Source organism: Heterocephalus glaber, unplaced genomic scaffold (assembly GCF_053883595.1).
Source record: "Heterocephalus glaber isolate CG9 unplaced genomic scaffold, H.glaber_assembly_v1.0 deba00001795, whole genome shotgun sequence".
Lineage (NCBI taxonomy): Eukaryota > Metazoa > Chordata > Mammalia > Rodentia > Bathyergidae > Heterocephalus > Heterocephalus glaber.
Window position 1 is genome coordinate 1551639 of NW_028258476.1, and position 26550 is coordinate 1578188.

The 26550-nt window shown below is 47.4% G+C and overlaps 1 protein-coding gene across 2 annotated transcripts; it reads left to right on the top strand.

Moving 5' to 3' along the window:
• The first annotated feature begins 7076 nt into the window (after positions 1-7076).
• Positions 7077-21907, top strand: Etv3 (ETS variant transcription factor 3). Of its 2 annotated transcripts, none has more exons than XM_004871264.3 (5): positions 7077-7358; positions 9120-9175; positions 9847-10084; positions 11312-11427; positions 17316-21907. In XM_004871264.3, the coding sequence occupies exons 2-5, from the start codon at positions 9130-9132 to the stop codon at positions 18452-18454; spliced, it is 1539 nt and encodes a 512-aa protein (XP_004871321.2). In that variant the 5' UTR covers positions 7077-7358; positions 9120-9129; the 3' UTR covers positions 18455-21907. The 2 variants fall into 2 exon arrangements, with proteins under 2 accessions (XP_004871321.2, XP_004871322.2); XM_004871265.3 differs by having other exon boundaries at positions 7220-7358; positions 9117-9175; positions 17316-19113.
• The last annotated feature ends 4643 nt before the right edge of the window (positions 21908-26550 follow it).

Below are 26550 nucleotides of genomic sequence, written 5' to 3' on the forward strand. Positions count from 1 at the left end.
ATGTTTGGCTTGTAGTCTGTGGTTCACACCTTGAAATAATTGTAGGGAGTATTGCCCATGGAACTGTTATTACACTCAGAGGAGACCAAGCTCCGTGAGCTTCGTCTCCCCAGAGTATGGCAGCATGCAGTGCATGGCACACAGTAGCTGCTGCATGAATTTTTGTGGAATGAATAAATTAACAATGGATGAATGAGTGTCAAAAATATGTTGGACAATATGGTTATACAGATCTAAAGGGTTGTTACATTTTTGAGAAAAATGTCTTACAGAACTGGACATCTGCTCTCATCTGCCAATACTTGCAAAGGTGGTGTATCAGCGCATAACTATATCACCAGGCCACTCCAGTTTTTCTTCCACTGCTGAGGATTTAACCCAGGACCCTCACAGTGAGCTACATCCACAGCCCTTTATTTAATTTTTTATTTTGAGACAGGGTCTCACGTAGTCACTCTGTTGCCCAGGCTGGACTCAGTGTGCTGGGATTGCAGGTGTGTGCCACCACGCCCAGCTTCACCAGGCCATTTCTGTGCTAATAGAGAGTGATCTACATGTAGTTAGCCAAGAATTCCACAGTGCTCTGTTACACTGATAGTAATTTTAGCTGAGAAGTAAAAATACAATAACAACTACAAGACTGAGCTATCTGAAGTAGTTTTTTACTTTGGTACTGTGGAGTTGCAGAAAGCATGTCACAAATCCACACACAACACTATTAATGTATCACTTTTAACCCACAAAACCCCACTCATCTGACCTTCCAGGTTCCACAGAATAGGGAAGAACTAAGCACCTAACAAATGAAAAGGATTAGTTGTAAGGATGAACGACTGGTTTTGTGGTGTTCCCAAAATTCGGGCCACCCACCCCCATAGACTCATGATGTCTGTCGAACTCCTACTTCTCCCTCTGCATGTGGATGAGAGGACTCAGCCATGTGGGGTAAATAAGGAGCAGGAAAGGCAAAAAAAAAAAAAAAATCAAAGTTGCCATAAGTAACTGGGTTCCCAGAGGCAGTGTATTTTGGCACCATGAGACAAATTGTGTAAGCGAGAGCTGAGTCTCCTCTTACCCTACTTCAGACCCAAGGGACCAATGCCTCCCTCACACAGTTCAAGTAATGAGGTTCAATTAAAACGTTCAGGTTCAATTAGTGTTTCAGGGCTTCAGGGCCAAGCTCAGGGCAAAATATTTTCTACAAAAACCTCCAGAGAAACTAGCACTGTTCTGGACCAGCTTGACATGCAGGGGCAGGAGAGGACTTGGTCTGCAACCAACATCTGCATAATGGAGAAGCTGAACAAGATGGCACTTGTGTTTGTGCTGCTCAGAGCCCTCTCTCAGTGCCCCAAGTGCTTCCCTAGCAGCCAGGAGGAGTTGAATGCTGGGGTGTTTTCCTCACAGCTGTCTTTTGCTTCTTTCCTTAAAGCACTGACAGCCCAGATTTTTGCTGCAAAAATCAAGACCTGTTATTGTAATGGTGGTGATTTTCTTTTTATTGTGCCAATAAACCTGGTTTTAACACATTATTGCAAGCACATCGGGCAAACCCATTGCAATAATCTATTGTTGAGAGAAAACTATCCTGGCATCCATGTACCTAAAAGTTCCACCTTCTGAGTTGATGCCAAAATATAATAGATTGCCAGTTCCTTGTCTAATTGCTGTACGTGAACTCCCACCCCCTCTGCCTGCTGCCAATGTAGTGACTAACTTTACTTTGATGTTCCCTTTGGTCTACGGGCTTCACCTCTCTGACAGCCTCACACACTCAGCTCTCTGCTATTTTGAATCTCATCACGTGCAAAGCTACTAACTTGCAGCTCACAGATCAAAGGCACAGCGACTGACGAGATCCTGTGAGATCCTGCAATGACTTCTGCACCATTTGGAAAATATTTGATTATGTTTAGAATAAATCGACATTAGTGTTTTAATACATATCCTGTAGAAGTTGTTTTCATGACTGCTCCAAGAAGAGTCTATCAGTAAGTTACACAATAATACATTCTAATAAATCAAGATGATGCAGACAGCCTGGAATGAGTAATAGACCAAAATCAACAACAAAAAATAGATAGGGATTAATGTAACTAATGTCAAGCCTTGCATTTAGTATTAAAAACTACTTAAAAGAAGAGACCTGGATTAATAGCTGTTATAAGAAAGTCATGGGGATTTTGACTACCAACTTAGCAGTGTACAAAGGCCTCTGAGACACTCGATCCTATCTAAAACTATCCTTTTTTTCCAGTACTGGGGATTGAACCCAAGGCCTTCACATCAACCTACATCCCCAATCCTTTTTTTTATTTTTTACTCTTGAGACAGGATCTCAATAAGTCGCTAAGTTCTCCAGGGTAGGCTCAAACTTGTTATCCTCTTGGCTCAGCTTCCCAGAGTGCTGAGATTACAGGCCTGTGCCACCACACCTGGCTCAAGGCCACCTTTTTTTAAAGTGTCTAAATCAAAGAGAAAGTTTCACTCTATACCTAGCTAGTCAAACCAGGTCTATAGAGGACTGTGTTTGGTTATCAAGGCCACATTGGAAAAAGAAAGGAACTAAGAACATTCATAAAGAGAATACAGTGAGAGCTAGATACGAACAGTGAATAAATACAAAAGAAAGTAAAAAGTGTTTTGTGGTAAGCAGGTCAAGGCTGCAGGTATTACAAGGGTAGGAAGTGAATGCCAGGCCTGGGGAAACGAATCCTGGAGAGGATAAGATCCGAAGCTAGCCCTCTGCTCCAATTAACTTCAGCAGGCTTCCTGGAAGATGTGAGCCTTCAGAAATATATAGGTTCTGGCAACCAAACATTTGGTTAGGGGAATCTTTCTCCTGGGCTGCCAGGAAAAAAAAAAAAGCCAAAATAGTTTAAGTAGTCATTTCCTCCTGTTAATCCTGTTCTCCCATTCTGTTCCTTCATGATCTCTCATCACTGCTCCTCTGTGCTGATCTGAGACAGAGGAACCAAGACCCAAAATAGGGAAATGAGAGGAAGGGGCATTTGGGGACTGTGATAGATGTGGAATCTGGGAGAGTCCTCAAGTCCCCAAGTTGCTGCTAGGTAAACAGCCAAGCTCCCTGCTGCCTCCGGCTGAGCTGTAACTTTGGGTGAAGTTACTTCTGCTTTAGACTCACTTAACCTTTAATCTGGGGATTCCCAATCATGTTACTGACATTAATTCCTCTATCCCACAACAACTGTAGGTTGATGGGAAAAATAAACCAAAACACAGGATCTTCCCAGCTATGGAGTCCCATGTGGGAACATGCAAATAATATTTACTCGTTGTTTATTCTTTCATAATTTACCTTCACTTTACTGGACGGGAAACCAAGTCATAAAGGGTGTAAATAAGGCAATTTCATATATACTTTTCAGTCTTTGAATTCATCAAAATCAATAATGTTTTAAAATATCTTTCTTCCTAGAAATCCTCATAAATAAATTCAGAACTTGAGATGTGGCCATTTTACACATGGAGAAAGTAAGATGTGGAATGATTAAAATGCATCACCTCAAGCTGAGCCTCATAAAGTAGTGCCTCACCAAGAAAACCAACAGCCCTAATTTTCAGGACAAAAATGTTCTCATTAGAGTCCTATCCAACTTTGAAACATTGAATCCACTTAAAGTCTGAAATAATGTGGCATCCGCTGTCAAGTTGGAGTTCTTGATACCAAGAACAATGACGAGTCTGGGATGGTAGCATGAGTAATCATGATCCTTGACCTTTGCCTAGGGTTTTATGGTTTACAAGAGCTCCACAGCCACAATTACTGTCTTAAACAAGGACATCAGTTGTGTCCCTTTTAGATACGAGGACAGGGGAACTCGGGGAAGTTTACTGGCTTGTCAGAGAACAGAGTTAGCAATGGGCAAAACCGGGCCTGAAAGTCAGGTTTTCTAAATCCACGTTCAGAGAGAACACACTTTTCAGGAAAGAGACTACCTGCCTTTTCCTGAGCAACTTGAAGAAGGCTGAGACAGGGGAGAATTCACTGTTGTCAGCGCCTTGGCAGATGATAGCAGAGAAGGAAACTCATCACTGGGCACTTCAGATGGTGACACAGAACTGCTCTGGGCACCGTAGGGCCTGTGGCTCTAACCTCTGACAGCCTGCTGTGTAAGACAAACACACCAGAAGAACAAATATGTACATAACATACAAATGATGGAATAAGAACAGTCAATTCCTACAAGAACAGACAGGAAAGCATGTATATCACACCCGTGGCCAGGTAGATTTAGGGTGTGGAGAACATAAGTGCATAAATGAAAAGGGGAGCAATAAAGAGCACAAGTCAGGGAAGAGACACACACCCTGATCCAGGAAGTGTATTTGGAGGAGGAGGGGATCCAGAGTTGCTTCTCTTTTCTTTTCTTTCTTTTTTTAATTTAAGAAAAAGTGAAGTGGCTGTACTGAGGTGAGAGTAGAGTTGAGACTATGAGATTTGGAAAAGAAACTTATCCTAGATCAGAGATGGCTCGGGCTGGGGATTTAGCTCAGTGGCACCGTGCCTGCCTTGAAAGCACAAGGTCCTGAGTTCGATCCCCAGTACCGCAAAAAAACCCAAAACAACAACAAAAAAACAGAGGTGGCAAACCTTCTACAGCTTTCAATACATACAGCCAGCTTCAGCACACATGTCATAGGCTCACCACCACTGTCCTAGACACATGGAACAACTATAAAGATGGGTGGGAAGGGACAAGAGGGCAGTGTTAATGGACAAAGAGGGCTTTGAGCAAGTGAAATTCAAGACTGATTACAGCCCGTCTTGACTCCTCGGCTGTGTCTGTGTCTCCACCCCCGTGTTTCAGAAGGCACATGCTCCCATTTCAAAGACACAAAGGATTTCCCAGCTATGAAAGCGTTTTCAGCACGTGGAGAAGGCAATAGCTCATGGTGACAGAGAAAGTAGACAGGGATTTCAGAAAAGCTGAACTCTCCAGATGTCTCCAGCCAGGCCAAGCTCCCCAGGTTCCACCACCATGGGAGAGGTTCCAGCACAAGCTCATTTCCCTAGAAGAGAGGGAAGTTCCAGCTTGCTTCGTCAAACCCAAATTTACCCGCTGAATTTCAGGCCAGTGATTAAATAGATTCTTAGTGTGAAAACTCTGTTGACTTCTGCTGGGATATAAACATTTCCCAATATATCAATTCAGACACCAGCCAAGTAGAGAGAGACCTGTTTATCGCTGTTAATTGTGTTTACTCTCGAGTCATCCTTTGTGGCCTTAATTAGAGTAGCAGCAGCCAAGAACCATGAGGAAACTGGGCAGAGGAAAAACAGGCAGAAAGTGTCCTTATATCCTGTTTCCTGGCCCTTTGAGGAACGCCGGGTCCTTGGAGTTGATAATGCTAGGTCTAACCATGACCATTTAAGTTGTAAGCCAAAAAATTAGCAATTTCAGACTTTCCCATGGAGCTGTTCATTTCATTCCTACCCATCCTGGTTCCTGATTTGACACAAGTACAAGGATTTGTATGGGTGGTATGAGGATTTGCGGAGTTTAGTGATAATGATTCTTATGATTATTTTGCTAACATTTATTCATCTGACACATTTACAATGTGGCATCTTTTTGGCTTTAAACTCTCTACATATATCAACACATTTAATACAACAAGACACCTACAGTGTCTATGATACAATGAGATACCCATAGATAACTGCAGGTGTCCACATAAGTAGATTGCATAGCTATTTTGCTTAGACAGATGAGGAACTAACACAGAAGTAACCAAGATAACAAAGCCATAATCAAAGAATGAGGACCTAAATATAGTCTCCATCATTTATCTAAACCCCAATTTTTTTTTTTTTGGTACTGGGGATCAAACTCTGGACTTTGCGCTTGCAAGGCAGGTGGCGGAACCACTGAGCTAAATCCCCGGCCCTCTAAACCCCCAACTTTTTGATCCATTCAACCAAACATCTGACATTTATATTTAAGACATTGTTCTAGATACTGCAGAAGATACAAGATATGTACAGGGTTTCCACACTCAAAGGGCTCATGGACTATTTGCATGTATCAGTAATCCTCTCTATGGCACTTAAAGTTAGCTTATTCACCAACATGGTTAAGATTTTTCTAACTACACACGACCTTGTATCACCAATGCTATTCTTTGTTTTTTAAACACGTAAAGCAACTTCAGACCAGAAGAAAGCAACTTACTAGTCACTTTATCAACATCTAGAGAATGGCTAGCAGCGTGTCTGAGACTGGAACCCAACTTTTCCAACAACTAATGATATTTTTTTACGTGGCAGACAGGATGTAAGGTGCTACTAAGGCAGTGGTACAAACTTTTGATCACAACTGATGGTCAATTTTCCTTCAGTCTCATCTCTCATCTCGACCATCCCCCTGTTCTTTTTATTCCAACTTGTTACTGAGCCTCATTTTCTGGACTGAAAAGTACACCTGGACACCACTTGGATGGACTTACGGGGATACAGGTATGACTAAGATAAAGTTGAACTGCTGGAGGTCTTTTATTACTAAGCCTTAAAGATAGAAAAAAACCCCACCAAGTTTCAGTCAAGATATTTTAAGTACTCAAGAAGGAACAAAAGGTAGAGAGAATGGGATATGTGTTTGAACGACTTAGGGGAAAAAGACTTGCTAGACGCTTGGATCAGGACAAATTAAGACTAAACGCAGAGTGCGCTCAACAAGCAGGGAGGCGATGCTACCCCCGGGTTTGTACGGGAGGACCTGGCGGAGGCCACGTGCAGCACAGGAGCCCCGGGCCCCTTCGCTAAGTGTCAAAGGGCCCCGTCCCGGGGGTAGAGCGCCTTGTCCAGTCTGCGGGCCCCCTCTGGGAAAGCCCGGAGCCCTTCCCGGCGAGCCGTGGCCAGCTCTCCCCAGAGCCGAGCCTTCCCGGCGCTCCGCCAGGGCCCGGCGGGCAGCAGAGGGCCCATCACGCGCAGACGTCCCGCGGTCCACCCGGCCTCGTACCAGCCCCACGCTCCGAGGCCTGGCCCCTCCTCCTTGCGTGAGAACCCGCGAGCGAGCGTGCGTGACGTGCCCCAGCAGCGTGACGCACGCGCCGCACAGCGCGGGGGTGCGCTGCGGGCGGAGGCCCAGGGCGGAGTGCGGGAGGAAGTCAGTGTGTGCGTGTCTGCGGAGAAGAGAAAGGACAGAGCGGCGGCGGGGCGCGGCACGGCACGGCGAGGCCAGCAGCCCGCTGGGGGCGCCGCCTCCTCCCCGCCCTAGCTGGAGGATGGAAGTGACGACAGCGGCCGCGGAGGTCACTTCCTGCTGGGGTGGATGAGGAGGAGCTGGAGACGCCGCGGAGGAGACCCGACCGAACGCAGACCGAGCCGGGCAGCGGTGAGTCCCCGCGTCGCCCGGCCCCGGGGGCCGCCGCCACGACCACCCCGACGCGGATGGCGTCCCGAGGTCGCGCCGCCCGCGGGCCGGGCCTCAGCCGCTGCGGAGGGCGGGCGGCGCGTCTCCGCGGCAGGCAGGGACCTGGCTGCGTCTTGCGGTGGCCCCGCGGAGCCTGCGGCGGGCCCGGCGGGAGGCGAGGGCGGCGGAGCTGCGGGACTGCCGCAGGGCCCTCCGTGCCCGACTCTGCGCACCTCGCTCGGGGAAGAGTCGCGACCCAAGAAGGGGCAGGGGCGAGGCGTGCAGAGAGGCGGGGGCCTGTTTGGACCACGCGTCCTCGGCCTGAATTTATGGAAACCCCGCAGGGCTTTTGGAGCGGAGGCTCCGTGGGGCCCTGGAGTATCCAGAGAGAGCTTCCAGGTCAGGTCGTCGCTGCAGCAGGTAGAAGTGTATTCCTGTGGCGGGGGAAAGGGCTCGCGACCGGGCAGAGCAAGCCAGGAGTTCGAGTCCTGGACAGCTTCCTGGAGCTGTGGGGAAATGAGTGTTTTTCCTCTCTTATTGTCACAGAAATGACAGGAAGCTCCTGCCTCAGCCCTGGTGCCCAGTTGTTGTATGTCGTGTGTGTGTGTGTGTGTGTGTGTGTGTGTGTGTGTGTGTGTGTATCTGTATCTGTATCTGTTTTCGCCTTCCTTTGAGTTACTTATCGCCTCAACTTCTGGTAGTTTTGTAGACTGAAACTTACTGGTCTCCTGAATGTGTACAGTGAGAAAGAAAATTCAAAGACTGCAGGAATGATTAGGAATTTGTCCCCTCCCTACCCTGGGGCCACTGAGGTACCTACCTTCCCTCCAGCCTCTGGCTGATGTGGGTGCTGAGGGCCTGTCTTCTACCCCCAGGGAACAATGAAGGTAGATCTGCCCTCCTACCCCTATCACCCTCTGGCAGTTACACACACACACACACACACACACACACACACACACACACCCCTTTCCTGAAGGACTGACACAAAGCTGCTTGCTTCTGGGAACAGGAAATTTACTGAGGAACCATAAATATGAATGGATGAATTCAGATCATAGCACTCGTTGGCCAGAAGGATCCGAGAGATTTCATACCTGACCCGTCATTGTGTTAAGGGATAACATGTAAAGTTTTCTTAAAAAAAAAAATAGTATGTGTCTTATGTAGAATGACTGTATGTATGTTGTGTTTACTTCTTGTATCCCACAGTATGGGGGAGGCATTTTCTGACTAGGAGGCGTTTTTCTTCTCCCAGCTCACGTAATTCAGTAAAATAAATCACATGTCTATTCTTCAGTGGGAATCAGATGGATTTTGTTCTCCCTTTAAACTGGTACATCTGGAGAAACTCAGGCTTGTGTATCTTGGCATCTGGGCCTGTCTAGTAAGAAAAAGCAAACTGTTTGACTTGTTTTGGCTGCCTTTTTGGACTTGTTTCACTGTACCCTTCCTTTTTTACGTTTGAGGGTTGGTCAGGAGGAAGAAAGCAAATATTAAGGACAGTCTTTGCACTTTGTGGTTTGAAGTCAGGTGAGAGACAATTAGGGCTTTTGAAGCTAATGGCCTGAGGACCTGCAATCATTTGATGACTTGGGAATTAGCAGTTTGGAAGTGACATGTTTGAGAGACAGAAGGCTATATAAGGAAGTAGAGGTAAGGAAAGGTTGTGCCAGAAAACCTTGCGAGGATAATAAATAAATAGCATCTTAAAGTAATTGTGTGGCTTGTATCTCTCAGCAGGAGGGCAAAAATGAAAGCAGGCTGTAGCATCGTGGAAAAGCCAGAAGGAGGTGGAGGTGAGCAGAAGTTAATCATCTCTGATATGCCTGGAATGTCCCTGTCGGATTCCTGTTCTCTCCATTCTAGCTTTGTTCATAACTGACAGCCTCCTGACCAAGCAAATCTCGCTAAGACTGTTGTAAGGCTGTTTCCTATGGATATGTATTTAATTTTCTGGTCAACACACCTTTTCCTACATTTTAGGGACTCTTCCCTGTTAAGAGACATAATTCCAACCTGGAGAGTAAGGAGTTTTCAGCTGTATTTTCTTGAAACACTAGTTTATCTTACCTGTTTGTGCCATTTGGAACTTTCACACCCTCATAGAAAGCAGATGTGAGGGTTGGGAATGTGGGTTAGTGGTACAGCACTTGCCTGGCATGTGAGAAGCCCCAGGTTGAACACTCAGAATGACTGCCCAAAAAAGAGAGAGAGAAAGTATGAAATTTAGTGATGTATGAAAGGGTAGGCAATTAGGGAACCTGAGCATTGCTGCCCAGCTCTATCAGATTGCCACAAGGATAGTTCAACTCCCCAGTTGTGGTTAGCCCCAGCTGATTAAAAGGGCATCTGTGGCATGTTTGCAAAGCACTCTAGAGATTCTGAGCTGTGGAATGTGAAGTTGAGGCTGCTGGTATGTGTGCATCTAGCTCCTGACTACTTTGATCTTGCCCTTTTCACATTAAAGGGTATCAGTTTCCTGACTGGGCCTACAAAACAGAGTCCTCCCCAGGCTCCCGGCAGATCCAGCTGTGGCACTTCATCCTGGAGCTGCTGCAGAAGGAAGAGTTCCGCCATGTCATCGCCTGGCAGCAGGGAGAGTACGGGGAGTTTGTCATCAAGGATCCAGATGAGGTGGCCCGCCTCTGGGGCCGCAGGAAATGCAAACCACAGATGAATTATGACAAGCTCAGCCGGGCCCTCAGGTGAGGGAAAGGATTCCTGAACCTGTGGTGTTAACAGATTAGAAGGAAACTACATGTAGAGTTTGGTGAATGTCAGATTAACAGGATATTAGGTGATAAGAGACTACACTATCTAAATGAATCATATGTAGCTGCAGAGTGGCAGTTGAAGTTGAATTCTAGTAGCACAGGCACACAAGGAGAAAAAGCATATCTTTGGTTATATGTGGGAGGGAATTCCATTGTGGCTGGTACTGGGTCCTGACAGCTGACTGCTCTGTAGTAGGTGAGAGCGTATGGTGAAACAGGACTTGGAGCTCATTTATAATCTGAAGGATTCGTGTAGATTTTCTTATTGGGAGCTTATCAGAATTTCTCTTATTTGGGGTCCCCTGGGAGAACCTAGAAAAGAATGAAGCAAGCACAGAAGGAGGGCTTTCTGAATGGTATTGAGGAGCTACTCTGAACTGTATCTGTGAGCTTGGGTGTCAGTCCATGGCTTGCTTCAATATGTATAAAGAATGATCACCATGAGTTTCCTCAGGTTCTCTTTCCCTTTGTCAGTCTTTAAATTTTATAACCCTTAGTTCACAAGGACCAGTAGAGACTTTATGACCCATCTGCTTAGCAGAAGCCAGGGTAAAGGTTCTAGGTTCATCAAATTTCCCTGCCTTTCTTCATTCTTAGTGACCCTGAATGGAAAATCTGTGCAGTATTTTGCTGGCGCCTCCCACATCCCTTTGAGTCTTTGAAGTTGAAGCAGGCCAGTTTGGCTGCTGTTTCCCAGATCAGGGTATGCCATTGTCTCACTGGCCACTATAAAACAGTTCTGCATTCCTCTGTGCCTTGCACATCAGTTCTCCTGGGAGACTTGTCTGCCTCTACCTGGGCAAGACTGAAAGAAGCTAGGCAGTTTGTGACATAGAGTGGGGCAGGAAGGAAGTGGACTACAGAATTGAAATTGTAGAGAGAAGAAAAGTGGTTAGAGCTAGGGCAGGTGTTTAGGATCTTAAAGTGAAGATGTCTTTGTTGAACTCTAGCCAATGACTAAACCCTAGTAGAAAATTGAATGAGCGAAGTAAGCGCTCAGATCTCCCAGCTCTACCCTGGCAGCCAGGCTACAAAAAAAATAATAGTGATGTTTGCAAGTAATACTTAAAGCAAGAATTGTTATGCTTACTGATTATCTAAGTATACTGAAAGCTCGGTTGCTGGAAGATAAATTGACATGTGTTCCTGTCTTTACAGATACTATTACAATAAGAGGATCCTTCATAAAACAAAAGGGAAAAGATTTACTTATAAGTTTAACTTCAGCAAACTGGTGATGCCCAACTACCCGTTCATCAACATTCGATCAGGTGGTAAGTTGCAGACTCCTTCGGTTGAGAACGAAGTTTGAGTTTAAAAGTAATTTAAGGCCGGAGATTTAGCTCAGTGGTGCCGCCACCTCCCTCGCAAGCGCAAGGTTCCGAGTTCGATCCCCAGTACCAGGAAAAAAAAAAAAAAAAGTAATTTAAATGGGCTGAGGATATAGCTCAGTGGTAAAGTGCTTGCTTAGCATGATCAAGACCCTGGGTTCAATCCCTAGCACACAAAAAAAGAAGGGGGAAGGGGCTCGGGGGAAGAAAAGAATTTTAAAAACCAAAATCTAACAATTTGGGAGGCTGAAACAAGAGGATCACAAATTGGAACCCAGCCTGTGCATCTTAGGGAGACCGTGTCTCAAAAAGAGCTGGAGATGCAGCTCAGTTTGAAGGCCCTGGGTTCAGTCTGCAGTATCCCTTTAGAAGGTCTAAAACGTGGCCTGTTAAGAGGATTTAGAAACATGAAAGTAATATGATCCCTTGAATTGCCTCCATATTCTTCCTCAAGTCTTCCTATTCATCTCATAAAGAAAATTAGTAGGCTGTGGGATACCAAGATCTGTTTTGTTCATTTACCTGGTTCCCTTTTCTGCATATCATTGGCAATCTTCTGTTAAACTGTCCTCTTTGGGACTGATGTTCTGTAGTATCCTGTTGATTTGTTAAGCTCTTTGGGAGTCAGTTTTAACGCCTGCCCCAGTGGCTCTTCATAGACAAGAACCTGTTCCTACAATCACTTCCGATTTTCTATGAAACTACCACGCTCTCCCGTATCAAGCGAATATCGTGAAAACCACAGCATCCTTGATCGCAGAAGGGGAGGTGGTTCACATGTTTGTAGTGAAAAGCAGTGCCTTTGATCTGTGCCAGCAGCTCCTCAGACAGCAAGACTGGGGTTTCTTAGCCTTGTCTCCCTGTAAGTTGCACCAGGGCTTCCCCTCTGCACTCTGAGTTACAGCTTCCCTCACAGCCATTAGGCCTGCCTCTCTCTGGGAGCGGGAGGCAGTCCTTGAGAATTTTTGTTATTCTGGGTGCGGTTGTTTTTTTTTTAAGATGCAGATTATTCCCCTGGTCAAGAAAATAGATTGCATTTAATTACTTTCTGAGCAGTTCCTCATTGCTTTGTCTTTGTGGCCTCCTGTGTTAAAACAAAGAAAGCTGATTGTGATTCTGTGGTAATATAACTTTTCAGAGAAAAGTTTGAAGAAGGAGAAATTAGAGTGGGGGTGTCGTTGAGTACAAAGCCAAGATCCATTGCAGATATGTAATTACTACACACAACAAGTTAGGGCAGTTTTAGCTTGACTCTGCTATCATTATAGTTCCATCTCTCCCTCTCTAGCCACTCCCTCCTGTCCCTGGGGCATGCTTTTAGAAAAAAAAAAGTCTTACTGGAATGCATCTCTCTAATTACAACCTGTTTTCTTTCCTTCTGCCGGAGGGAGCGGCATTAGGAAATCAGACCTGTTCTAGCCACTGGACTCCTGTTTCCTCTGTTTCCCACTCTGGCCCCTTCCCTGAGTACCTACCTACACGAATTGGACTTTAGGTGGACATTCTAGCAACTTTGAAGAATGTATTGGTGTTCACACCTCTCGACCCCACATCCAAAATGCTTCACTGGTCTTGTTCTTCTGTCTTTGATCCATGTTTTTCAAGTTTAAAAAACCCCAGCCACTTGGACAGCCTGAAATGGAGTGTCTGTCTGTCCCTAGGAATGGAGTCATTGTGGTATTCCAAGGAAGGAAGGAAGTCTAGACTCTCGCTCTGTCAAGATTCTCTTAAATCTGACCTAGCGGCCTGGCATACCTGTTCTGCACGAAAGCTATGGACCCAACACTGATCCTAAATAGCCTCCAGATCTTAATCAGAAAGTCTCAGGGAACGCAAAAGTGTGCATTTCTTTCAGGCATGCTATTTGGTTGCTTACATCCTAGATGCTGATAGTGCCAAAGAACTGAGGTCATTTGTTTATAGACAGCTTTTACTCACATAGGCCAGGTGTGGGAAGGTTAACTTTATGATGACCAAGGTATGTAACATTTTCCAAACATCCGTCTGATTGTGGTATGTGCTTTTGCTTAGTGGTTTGGCAAGTTACCTCATTGGACCATTGTAGGCCAGTAAAATGTGTATCTTGATAATCACTGTATAAAGGTAAAATTAAGGATGAGTACTACAAAGACTAATCAGGCTAGATTGAATAGTAATCCGCTGAACAGTTTCTCAGGAAACAACTCTTGAGGGTTTGAACTGTTGAAATGTCTTATTTAATAGGTCATACATTCCAGGCCCCTCTTTCATTAATTCATTCATTACTTTGCTTGGTAGATAATGTGTTAAGCCCTACAGACAAAAAAGATGTTGGAGAGTTCTGTACCTCAAGGTACTTAGAGGTTAGAGGAGAGATAAGATACCCTATGCTAGGGTTAATACAATCTAAAGTGAAGTAAATGCTCAAAGAAGTAGAGCTGTGTGGATTTAGATCCTGTCTCCATTGTTTGTCGATATGGTGGAACTGTTTCTGTCTGTTTGTTTGGGGTTTTTTATTTTTTTAATTTTTTGGTACCGGGGATCGAACTCGGGACCTTGTACTTGCCAGGCAGGCGTGGTGCCACTGAGCTACATCCCCGGCCCTGGATGTTTATTTTTTGAAAGAAAGGAAATACATAGCCGATGGTACCATGTCTAAATAATACAAAAGTTGTAACATAACTAAATAATACAGTAAAAGAATAAATATTCTCTTTTCCCTTCCCCATAGTCATACTCACTGTTAACAATTTAGGATAAAATACTTAACATTTGGATAGTGCTAAAAGTACCTCTACATAGAGTATCTTATTTTTATCATTAAAAACGTTCTATAAAGTATGTTATTAAATATTTTAATATTTACTTACATTTGCATACAAAACATTGGAAAATACAGAGGATAAGTAGTAAAAAATGATTCTCTCTCAGTGGTAAGGGCTGGGCAGACTAGTTCAGGGATGGATTTGAGTCCTCTTGGTCTGTGCCTCCCTCCTTCCACCCGCGCCTCTACCGCTGTTTTTTATTTGGGAAAACTTCAAACCCACTGAGAAATTGAATTAAGGAGAGTGAACACCCCCATATCCTCTTATGTGGGTGTGTATGTCACTAATGGTTAACATTGTTACCACATTGCTTTATCTCTTTCTATTTATATGTACTTTTTAAATCTTTGAGATTAAGTTGCAGACATCATGGCACTGCACTCCTATGTACCTCAGCTTGTATCTCAGGAACAAGGACATTCTTTTCCATAACCGCAGTAACATTACATGCAGGAACTTGAACATTGCTCTCATACTATTATCTAGTATGTGATTTGTAGTTGATACATGCCTTTGTAAGTTTGGTTTTTGAGTTAAATTATCATCTAATAAAAATGTATTTTAACGAATACATCCATTTGCTGTGTTACAATACTATAAGGGCTTTATAATATAAACATCTATTCGTCACCACATTGGGTTTGTTACTACCTATTTTACAAATAAGGAAACTAAGGCACACAGAGATGACTGGTCCAGAGGCACACACCGAGGGCTAGGGTCGAATCTAAGCAAAAGCCCTTGTTATTTTCACTTTTGTCAGAGGATGGTTGAAAACTCATTTCTGACTTGCACTAGCTGCAGGATAGGAGGTACCAGCGCCAAGATTCACAGCCAGACTTCCCAGCCCTGCCACTCACCGTGGTTTCAAGGAGGAGGTCTCCTTCCAAAGCAACCTGTTGGGGAGCAGCACTTATTTTTTCAAGCAAAATCTTAGACTTGAAATCTCCATATAACATCTACAAGTGGGGTGACTCCAGTTAATCGGAGGGAGGGCCAGTGCCCTAGTCTCACCTTCCTTTGCTCCATGCAAATGCATTTGGGAGTGATGTGTGTCATCTCTCCGCACAGACTCACAGTACACCTCTGTATGTATCAAGACTCAGATACCTGCTGCTTTAAAAAAAGAATGAACTTGGGCCGGGGATTTAGCTCAGCGGTTCCACCGCCTGCCCTGCAAGTGCAAGGACCCAAGTTCAGTCCCTGGTACCAAAAAAAAGAAAGAATGAATTTCATTTAAGCAGTTTCCTAAATTGCTTAGGAGACCAGACTTTTACTTCCCTCCCACCTTAAGCTTATAATTTGTTCTGTCCTCCAGTGCATAAAAGAGATCTTCTGCTTTTGACTGGATTTAGTCTTAATAAAAAGCCAGGAGCCGAAAGAAGTAAAAAGGATAGAATTGTAGATGCTGTAGTACTCTGAGAAGTCTTTTGGCCAGGGACTCTCGGCTCTGCTCAGATCACACGCAGGGCGGTCCATCTGTTTTTCTCAAATGAGATTAAATCATGAGACTTAAAAATAAAGTCCCAGGGCTGGGGATTTAACTCGTCACAGAGCCTACCTCGAAAGTGCAAGGTCCTGAGTTCGATCCCCACTACCGAAAACAAAAAAAGTCTTGCTGAGGAGTTTTCTGTGGAGCCCCAGTTTGGGAGCTGCCTCTCTGACAGTGTCAGCCACATATACCTAGACACCCATGCCCTGCACATTTCAGCCGGCCCCAGAGCCTATCTGAGAATGACCGTGCTACCGAGAACAGAAAGTGGCAGCCACTCACTACACTGTAGCTTGTGCCATTTTTCTTTCCTTTCCTGGACCACCATACTTTCACTGACTTTGATTTTTCCTCTTTCTTCTTATCCCCTTTTTCCTTCTCATCTGTGCCTTAGGGTGTTTATTTTTTTAAAAAATGGGCTGGGGATTTAGCTCAGTGGTTCCGCCGCCTGCCTCGCAAGCGTAAGGACCTGAGTTTGATCCCCGGTACCAAAAAAAACCCCTCCCGACAGCATCTTCGTAGGCGCACTGGCGCCTCCCAGGATCCCACTTGTCCCGAGACTTCAGGTGGCACCCCATTGTCAGGCCTTCCTTATGACCTTTGAGGGAACCTGAGAGAGAGCTTCTGAGCCTCTCAAAATGATGTGCTTAGTACAATGTTAATTTCTGTTTAAAGCTTCGAGTTTTAGCAGTTGCACTTGTGACAGGGAGTAGGAGGTCCAGGATTTTCTTCTAGCCTCCTCAGTGCTTGAAAACAGAACAGGGATGGAAATCATTACATAGAATTTAGTAGGGGAATATAGATTTGGAGAGTTTGAAAAATATTTGAATCTCTGAAGTATATCCAAAATGATAAGAACCAATCTTAACAAATGTCTTCCTTGGGCCAGGGATTTAGCTCAGTGGTTTCGCCGCCTGCTGCGCAAGCGCAAGGACCCGAGTTCGTTCCCCGGTACCCAAAAAAAAAAAAAAGTTCCAAACAAATGTCTTCCTTTTTAGTACTCATCTAGTTCATGTCTGAATATGTGGGCTACAGGGTCTCGGGGTGTTGAATGCACTGCTTTACATACATGCTGTTTCCAGATTTGTTTTATACATAAGGCCAAAGTTACGAAAATAAAGGCTGTATGCAAAGCTGAGGTTGAGACAGGTGATGTAGGCCCATTATTTAGAATGGAGAGGAGAAGGCCGTTACACCCGTGCAGTCATTCACCTGATACTCCCTGAGCGCCGGGGAGTCCTGAACTGCTGAGTGTGGTGGTGAGCCACAGGCGGCCCCTGCCACGTAAAATGTGTATTTTAGAGTCCTGGTAAACAAGTGAATGATATTATAGGCAGTAAAGCACACTCTGGAGACAAGTGTGTAAGATGGCCACTCCGCTGAGTGGAAGGAGGAAGCTGAGCATCATCCCTGGTAGGACGGGCAGCTTGGGGTTCGGCCCCGTTGCTGCTTGCTGCACTAAGCCTGGTGCCAGTGACATGCCGGTGGTGAGTGACCAGACCTCCAACGCAGCTCTTGTCTTCTCCGCCTCACAGGTGTGGTTCCTCAGAGTGCGCCGCCAGTGCCGACCGCATCCTCCCGCTTCCACTTCCCACCGCTGGACACCCGCTCTCCCACCCGTGACATGCAGTCGGGCCGGTTCTCGGCCAGCTCCCTGACGGCGTCTGTCCAGGAGTCCAGCAACGGCACAGATAGGAAGGTGGAGCTTGCGGAGCTGGAGGACAGCTCCACTGCTGACTGGCGCCGAGGTGTTGACCTCGTGTCCTCCCGGAATGCAGTCGGAGGAGGAGGGATCGGCCGCCAGAAACGCAAGCCTGACATAATGCTTCCTCTTTTCACGAGGCCAGGGATGTACCCTGACCCGCACAGTCCCTTTGCTGTCTCTCCGATCCCTAGCCGAGGAGGTGTCCTGAATGTCCCCATTTCACCGGCCCTGTCTCTGACTCCTACAGTCTTCTCCTACAGCCCTTCACCAGGCCTGAGCCCCTTCACCAGCAGCAGTTGCTTCTCCTTCAACCCAGAAGAAATGAAACACTACCTTCATTCTCAAGCCTGTTCGGTGTTCAACTACCATCTGAGTCCCCGGACTTTTCCCCGCTACCCAGGCCTCATGGTTCCGCCATTGCAATGCCAAATGCATCCTGAGGAGTCGACTCAGTTTTCTATCAAGCTGCAGCCTCCACCTGTTGGGCGCAAGAACCGGGAAAGGGTAGAGAACAGCGAGGAGCCTGCACCCACCATGGCACCAGTGCCACCACGAATTAAGGTAGAGCCCACCTCTGCCATCTCTGAGAAGGATCCTGAGAGCCTCAGGCAGTCAGCCCGAGAGAGGGAGGAGCGTTGCCAAGAAGAGGGTGCTGTGCTGAGCAGGACCACAGAAGAGGGGCAAGGCGCCATCTTTGCCCGCCCCACTGCCCCGCCCGCCTGGCCCTCTGTACCCACTAGCACCCCAAGTGAAGAACCCCTAGAGGTGACCGAAGTCAGTGAGGACAGGCCTGGCAAAGAGCCCAGTGTGCCTGAGAAGAAAGAAGATGCTCTGATGCCCCCCAAGCTTCGGTTGAAACGGCGCTGGAACGATGACCCTGAAGCCCGGGGGCCTCCAAGTAAGAACAGCAAGTTCCTCTGGAATGGATCGGGACCCCAGGGTCTGGCAGCAGCAGCCGCTGATGCATAGAACTACAAGTGTGTTGGGAGCTGTTTCTGTTCTCATGAAATACATCTGTGTATTTATGTGGCAGATCTGGTGGCGGGGGGAGGGAGTTAGGCGGTTTGAGCACCCTGGGACGTAGACTTGTACCTTATGTTGGGATGGGATAGGCATCTTCTGTTGTGAATTAGGTGGGATGTGAACACACCTTTCCTGGTGAATAGGAGACGAGGCGGGTATTGAACTGAAAGGGGAAGGAACCTGTTTCCTGTCTGAGGCTTACATTTCCCCACAAGGAAACTCCTAGAAGACCCAGGTACTCTGCTCCTGTGGTAGTTCAGGTTCCAGACTTTCTCTCTCTTTTTTGTATTTATATATAAAAAGCCATTAATGAGTTTGTTTTGCTCTGAGGGAGATTCCTAAAAGGGAAAAGGTCATGGTCGGGAGGTTAGCAGTGAGAGGCCATTAATACTAAGTATTTTGCCTGAAATGTTTCATTATAATTAATTATTTCGGGGAGGAATAAGATTGTGTCAGTCCTACTGGAGCAGAGGCCTGTTCAAATGTTGGTCTTTTTTCTTTTTTTACTTTTTCTTTCCTTTTGTTGTTTTTTGGCGTTTTTCTTTTCTTTAAAAAAAAAAAAAAAAAGTGAGTCAGGACACAAGACACAAGAGCATCCTGCTAATTAGAGTAGGTAGGAAGACAAGGAGCTGCACCCCAGGCTGCAGAGCCGAGGCAGGAAGCCTGCTGTGCATGCCTTGGACCTTTCACTTACTTCACCTACTAAGCCATGAGGAGTTATAAACTCCTGTTCAGGGAAGAAAGAAGAGGGCAGGAGGAAGCAACCCAATGCCTTTAAAAACATGAAAAAAAATGATCCTCATTTTTCCTTTTCCATTATGGGTTTGGGGAGCCAAACCAAAGTGTGACTGAGCAGGCTCATCCAGAGGCGCGACAGTGTTGTCGAAGATGTCTGTCCATCCTGTCTGGGTCTCTCCTCGTTTTCTAAAGTCGAGCCTTAACTATGAACATACTCAAAGATGATACGGGTCTGTCAGCGAAAACCTGTACGGGGCATGGACAGCTTCTCAGATAATCCCGGAGCGCTGAGACATGGTTAAACTCCTAGCCGACACTTAAGTCTTTGCCTCTTGATGTTACTGGGATAGGTAGCAGAAGGGCAGGATTGTGGGAGCTCCAGGTGGATGGAGCTGGGAAACATGGAAGGTACTGGGGGAGCAAGTGGATGTTTGCGGAGCCTGAAGGGGGGCTGGAAAGAAGACACGGAGGCACCAAGTGCCATGAGGCCTGGTGTGCGTGAAGGGGTGTCCTGCTGTGGGGTGCCAGTTTTGCCATCCCCATTGGCCCAGGTTGTTCCAGTCTCCTGAGCACTTGACTGTCTTGCATAAGACTCCAGTTTACAAACAGCGAGGAAGTGTTTCTTCATGGGAAAAACCCTTCTAGCAACTTCAAAGAAGTGGGAAAGTATTGATCTTATGTGAAGCAAAAGACTAGGACTAGGAGCAGAGAGAAGCAGCAGCCACCGCTCTTCTGTGTGTGTGCACAGCTGTGGAGTCACCTAGCTGCGGCTCAGCTCCGCCTAGCGGAGCAGCAGGGGAGAGAAGCAGCTGCACATCTGTTGAGGGCAAGGCAAGGCATGAGAGTGGTGTCTAGGGATTGGAGAGGCTCCTGCCTCCACCTTGGCGTAAGAGAACTCCATAAAGTAACGTCCGAGGGTTATCCTCCAGTGGTGGGGTAGGTTTTGGTTTTTGTTTTAACTGGAGTGCATGCATAAGAGAAGGGCTCAGGAAGGTGAGAACAGGTGAGAGAGACACTGGATGGCCTGGGATGACTTGAGTCCAGCATGCTATTTCTTGGCAGGTGTCCTCCCCTTGGCTTGATCCAAATTCCATGAGTGACTCATCTTTCCCCAGGAAAGGGACTGAGACAGTGGTCCGTAAAGACTTGGGCTCGGTCAGGCTGCCTTGGTGGTTGTGGTTCTTTCAAGCCCCGGCAGGTGGAGGAGGGCTGTGCTTGGCATTGCCTGATCTAACCAGGGAGGCCAGCTGGCCACCCACTGCCCCCAAGGGGAGGCCAGCAGGTGTCGGTATGAACTCAGGAACAGAAACACGAGGCCTTTAAAATAGGAAGAGAGAAATCCATGATGCGTACCTGTAACCCCCTAGAACACAAGTGCCAGAATAAATTCTTAGATGCTGCTTCTGTTTGAACAAAAAGTCACTGCTTTTACACTTGAAAAAACACTCAAAAATTGTTCAACTCCATGAAAAATTGTTTTTGACTTCAAGAAATTGTTTGGTATGTAACTGTTTCCTTTGATTGCCATTCCACCAGTAATGTTGGCTGATTTGCACTGCGCCTGGGGCTGGGGTTGGGAGGAGGGTCCTCACAGGGCCACGTGGGCCTGCTCGGGAGAGCCAGCCGTGTGGAGGTCCTGGATACTTCATGGGTCAGAGGAGAGTTTTCCTTCCCCCAGCCCTCTCCTGGTGCAGAACCAGGCCTGTCTCTTCCGTCCGACAGCAGGTGGAAAAAGGGGGTGAAAAGTGGACCTACTTTGTTTCCTCCATTTTTTTCTGAATTTTGCTGTGCCAAATGTTTAAAACTTTACAAATATAAAATCTATTGAAATTTCGTTAATCATGAACTTGTTTGTGTAAACAGTTTGTTTTCTTAGCTGTAGAAAACAGCAGAGATCTCTTAGTGGCATCCAGCCTTGCTGACCTCCCCTTTTTCCCTAAAGGGTGAGTAGGAGCGGAATACAAACAGTTCACCGAGCTCCTACACCCTGGTTCTCAGACTGTACTGCATTAACCCCGCTCACTACGACAGGGAAGGACTGCACCCCAGTGACCCGTGGGCCAAGACACCTTCAGAAGCATTAAAAGCACCACTTCTCACCAACTGGTGAGAGTCAGTTGGCTGTTGGTCCCTTGTTTATTTATTCCATAATTATGTTTCTGCTTTTTCTTTTGCAAGCTGTAATGGAACATAGTTTTATATGGTTGGGAAGAAAACTTTGATTCAGTCTTTAAAGAACTGTTCCATTTTTAAGTTTCTTCTTTGGGGGGAAAAGTTAGCAGTAATTTGTTTTTAAATATTTAGGCATTCTTTGAATTATAAAATTGTGATGCAGGGATATCCGAGTGAGACATTCACATGTGAAAGACGACTTTGCTAGTTATCCGCTTAAGCAGAGTAGTGTGTATATGTAAATAAAATGTAAGTAATCTTAACTCCATTGTGCAGTGCCTTTTAGATGTTCCGCTTTCTATAAAGTCTTCAAAATTTTGCATATATATTATATATATGATGTAATGTTATAGAAATATATGTATAATATACATATTTTTTTCCAGGGGTATCTGATAGCTCTGTATTTTGTTATGGAAGTTGAAAGAAAAAAGTATTTTACCTCAGAAATTAAAATTAAATAAAAAAGAAAAAAGTACTTTTACGTAATGTTTGCTGAGTGTTGGTTTTGTTCACCACACCCTGTGCCGCAGACCGTGCCTGGCCCTCTTGACAGCTCCCTCTCCATGCTGCTGCTTCCTGTCGTGCTTCCCACTGTCGTGAAAAGTAGGCCTCCAGCCCGGAGAGCATGGCTGCTACTACGGGGAAAGGAAATGAGCCAGGCATGCGAGTTAGTAGGAGGTTTCTGTCTCGGCGTTGTAAGGTCTCATCAAGAGTAGAGGGCAAAGCTGAGCATGAAAGACCACACACTGGTTCTTTTTATGTGAAAAGTCCAGAACTGGCGGGTCCTGCGGACCAAGCAGGTCGGTGTTGCCCGGGGGTGGGTTGGGGAGTGACTGCTAATGGATCAGCTTTGGGATTGACAGATGTGCTCTGGATTTAGGAATAATAGAGGTACAATTTGAATGTCACAGAAACCACTGGGTTTCAACAAAAGCACGAACATTATGGAACGTGAATTGTATCTCAGTAGAAACAAAGTTGAGGTTGAGATTTCTTGGTTTTGTTTCCCAGTACAGGACAAGAATCCAGAAGGAAGGAGGGGCCTCTCCCCACCCCCACAGTACTGGGGATTGAGCCCAGGGACTTTGCCCTGAGTTGCATCTCTAACCCCTTTTCATGTTTTATTTGAGGCAGGGTCTCAGTCACTAGTCGTTCAAGGTGGACCTGTGTTAGTTACTTTTCTCTCCTTGCTGAGACAAAATACCCAACAGTCAGAGTTAAAGGGAAAGTGACTTATTTGGCTCACAATTCGTAGAGGTTTCAGTCCATAATTGGCTGGCTCCAAGGTGGGGGTGGCAAACAGGCATCAGAGAGGAGAAACAGCATGGCAGGCCACAAGGCAGCGAAAAGCAACGAGACCTTAACAGCATCTTTTTGCTCCTATTCAGACTACTGGGATCAGGGCAGTGCCAAAGCAATCACTCAGGTGTAGTGCTTTAGTAATCACATGCCCTTAATCTCAGCACCACACACTATACTTCACCCACCTATGACTGCATGAGGCTTTAGGGGGACATCTAGACCCAAACCGTGACAGGACCTCAGCTTGCAGGGCCGCTGATGGGAATGTCAAAGGGTGTTGGTCGTCATGCAACACACTCAGAGCCTGGCAGTCATCTTCCTATGGGAGACCCCCACGTGATCTGAGTGTCCCAGCGTGCCCATGTTGTTCCAGAAGGGTGCAGTTGAGTGATGAAGAGGCGAATGTATTAAGGCTCTTGGAAACCTAAAGAATGTGCACTTTATTCTGCTAGCCTTGGCTGCCCCATGTCTTAAAGGGGCTGGGCCAGCCCAGTGAGGAGTGTGGACAGCCCGAGCCCTGTGAACCCATCCTGTCCAGTCCCCACCATGTGGGCGGGAGAAGCAAGGTGACAGGCAGACTGGTGGGCTGGTCAGGAGGAGGGGATGCGTGTGCATGAATCCCTCCTTCAGGGAGCCTCACTGCAGACCACCCAGGGGGAGGAGCTTGGACCTTGCTTTGAGATCAACATCCCAGGCAACAGGCTCTGCCAGACCAAGCCATACAGTCAGTGATTAGACTGAGAATTAAACATTCACATTCTGAGCAGAGAAGAAAGTGACATGGAAGTTAACTGGTTTGAGCAGGGTGAGGCCCAGCACTCTGCTACAACCCTGGCCTCCTGTCCCTCGATGGCTGAACAGCCCTTTCCTCTGCTTCTCTTGTCCAGTGGTAACTTTAGACTTCAACCGGGACGTCTGCTCCAGGACAGCACGGGGCTCTTATCCGTGTCCCACTGCAGCCCTGTTTGCCTCTCAGCCTTGTCCACACCATGCTGCCACCGCTCCCTAGTCTGACTTCTCAGAGGACAGACATGAAGCCCAGGGCCAGCGTGGGGTTCACTCCATCCTCCTTTCTCCAGTGCCTGGAATATTGACTGGAGCCTACAGACGCTTGATCAGTGTTTCTCGAAATAAATAGCAGGAAACGTGAAGGGCATTTGGCCACTGAAATGAAAGATGCACGAGGAGAGAATGACCCTGCACGTGCAGTGTCTGCTCCAGCTTCCAGTCCCTGTCCAGCACAACCTTCTCCCACATGCAGGCCACCCTGCAGTCAGCCCTTTCTCCCCTGCAGCCTTCTCCCCTCTTTCTGCAACTGTGCTCGCTCCCTCCTGCAAAGCTCCCTCCCCTCCGGGGACTACAGGACATGTCCACAGTTTTCATTTACTCAAATATGATGTGGGCAAGAAAATAGGAACTGAAGCCATGGAGAACCTGCCTCTGAGGCTGTTTCTGCCTCTAGTTCTAAACAGCGCCACTGGGGATGTTCCCTTCTTGCACAACCTTTCTAGGATTCAGACTCATTAGTCCCCCTTGTCCTGCAAAAAGTAAAGTGAGCAGGAGCCCAACAGGAAGCCCAGCCCTGGCCCTCTCCAGCTGGTGGGGGGAGAGAGAGACACCTAGATGGGGCTCTGGTCTGCGGTCCCACCCTGCCACTCTGCTGGCTGTGAAGCAGTGGGCAGTTACAGAACCCGTGTGCTTCAGCTTCCCTCGGTACAGGGGTGTGAGGACTCCGTGATGCATGTGAAGCACTTTGTGACACAGTCATTCCTAGTGACTCAAACGCCTGGGAAGCACCCTGTCTCGATGACTGTCCTCAGAGGCCTTGTGTCTTCACATCCACTTCTCCCCTCTGGCTCAGGGGAGGTAGATACTGTGGAGAAAAGTGAAGCCCAGAGTGGATGAGAGTTGAGGGGCCTGAATTTCTCCCCCACAGCACCCAAGAATCAGATTTCGAACGAGAGCTGCGGGAGGCCAGCCCTGAGTCTGGCTCCAGGCCTCAGGTCCCAGGTCTCAGTCGGAAGTGTTGAGACCTTGACAAGAGCCAGAGGGGGAGGGGAGTCCGGCAGGCTCCAGGGGCTGCGCCTCAGGGCAGAAAGAGGCAGATCAAAGCATTTCCAGAAAGCAGAGGAGCCCAAGTCCCAGACTGCCAATCCCAGACTGATGGGGGCTGAAGGGAAGAGAGGAGCCCCACCCCACCGGCTCCAGCAGCTCCGTGATCTGGGGACCTGATTAGGCAGACAATGGGGAGTGAGCCGTGGATCCCAGGGATGCAACCCCATCCTTGGGAAGCGAAGGTTTGGGGCCGAGTAGCAGCAGCAGGCCTCCTCCCATCTCAGTCCTGGGTCCCAGAGAGTGCGGGCAGTGAGGCTGGAAACTGTGGCCTCTGACCTGGAGTCCTTCGGGGCCTCATGTGAGTGGGGAGGATGGAGACTCCTGTCTGCAGGGACAGAGGTCAGCCTTGCACAGGTTCACCCACAGGGGAGGGACGCTCTGTTCCAGTGTGTCCTTAAGACAGTTTGCTGTTTTCTTCCCAGGATTCCTCAGAGAGAAACATAAACGAGGAGGGGGGGAGGGTTTCATAATCTGGGAGTGCTTGAGATTGGAATGTCTTTTTGTATCAGTTTTGTCTCTTTAGTAGCCAACTCTGTAAGAAAGGGAAGGGGAAACTGAGGTACACAGGTATAGGCTATGGTTCTACCTGCAGAACAGGGCAGATCTAGGTTTGTTTTCGTTGCCCCATTCATTCGTGGCCTGGCTGAAAGAAATCTTGACCTTCTTCTCTGCTGACCCACCCCTTCTACTCCTGGGTCGAAAATGAACATTTCTGTGTTCTTCTCACCTAACTTTCATTGGTTTCCTGGATCCACAGTTACCTTCTCCAGAAGATGCTATTATTGTCCTCATGTTGCAGATGGAGGTTGACAGAGATGGATTTGCCCAAGGCTGACACCTGGAGCTGCCCACTCAGGACTCACTCGGCTCTTCCGGCTCGCATGCTGGCATTCCTAGGAGAGGTGGAGAGGATGGGCAACAGAGTTGCTTTAAAGAGGTCCCTGATTTCACGAGGAGGCTTGTGGGAGCAGTCGGGTCTAAGCCCCCGGAAGGACCTCGGGGCCAGGGAGGGAGAGTCGCACCTTCTCAGCCGTGAAGCAGAGCTGGCCAGGTGCCCGCCGGATGCTGGCCTGTGCTGAGTGAAGGACTCCCTGCTCTAGGGGGCTCAGCGGGGTTTGGGAACAAATCAGCAAATGAACTGAAAACCTGTGAGGATGGCCCTTCATTTATGCAACCAGGAGCAGCCCTGCAGTTGGAAGTCAACTAAGCACAGCCCTGCTCTCCAGGCTCCGTCAGTCAGCAGGCTCAGACTCCTCCAGTGCTCTTCCCGCAGCAGGGCTCTGCAACCCATCCTCCTACCCTTGGGAAGCTGTGGCTTTTCTGGTTGCCTTAGAATTTTCAGTGCTAACCTGGGCCCACAGCAGCTCAGGTGTCCCCTCCCTCCTGGTCAGTTCAAAGCCCCAGACTCCTCCTGCATTCAGGCTCCCCCAGGCGGATAAGTGCCCCTCACTGGGACCCAGCCCTGGTGCCACCACACAGCCACCTGGGATCCGCAGGAACCAGGGGCCTCCATCTAGTCCCCTGCCCTCCCGGGCTGCTGGGCCAGTGCTAGCACGGCATGTATCCATATCAGAGCAAGCACAGCGTCACGGTTATGGACGGAAGCAGGAGGCGCAGCCCCCTTTGGAGAGGTCCTGCGACCTCCTTGTGGCCCCAGCCAGCTGGTGCTGTAGCCCCCAGTGAGACGGGGGAGAGGGGAGGCCTCCACCCTG

What these genes read in the sequence shown, in the direction of transcription:
- Etv3 (XM_004871264.3), top strand. Translation starts at nt 9,130, where the DNA reads ATGAAAGCAGGCTGTAGCATCGTGGAAAAGCCAGAAGGAGGTGGAG. An exon ending in AAAGCCAGAAGGAGGTGGAG is followed by an intron (nt 9,176 to 9,846) that starts GTGAGCAGAAGT and finishes TTCACATTAAAG; the next exon opens with GGTATCAGTTTCCTGACTGG. An exon ending in AAGCTCAGCCGGGCCCTCAG is followed by an intron (nt 10,085 to 11,311) that starts GTGAGGGAAAGG and finishes CTGTCTTTACAG; the next exon opens with ATACTATTACAATAAGAGGA.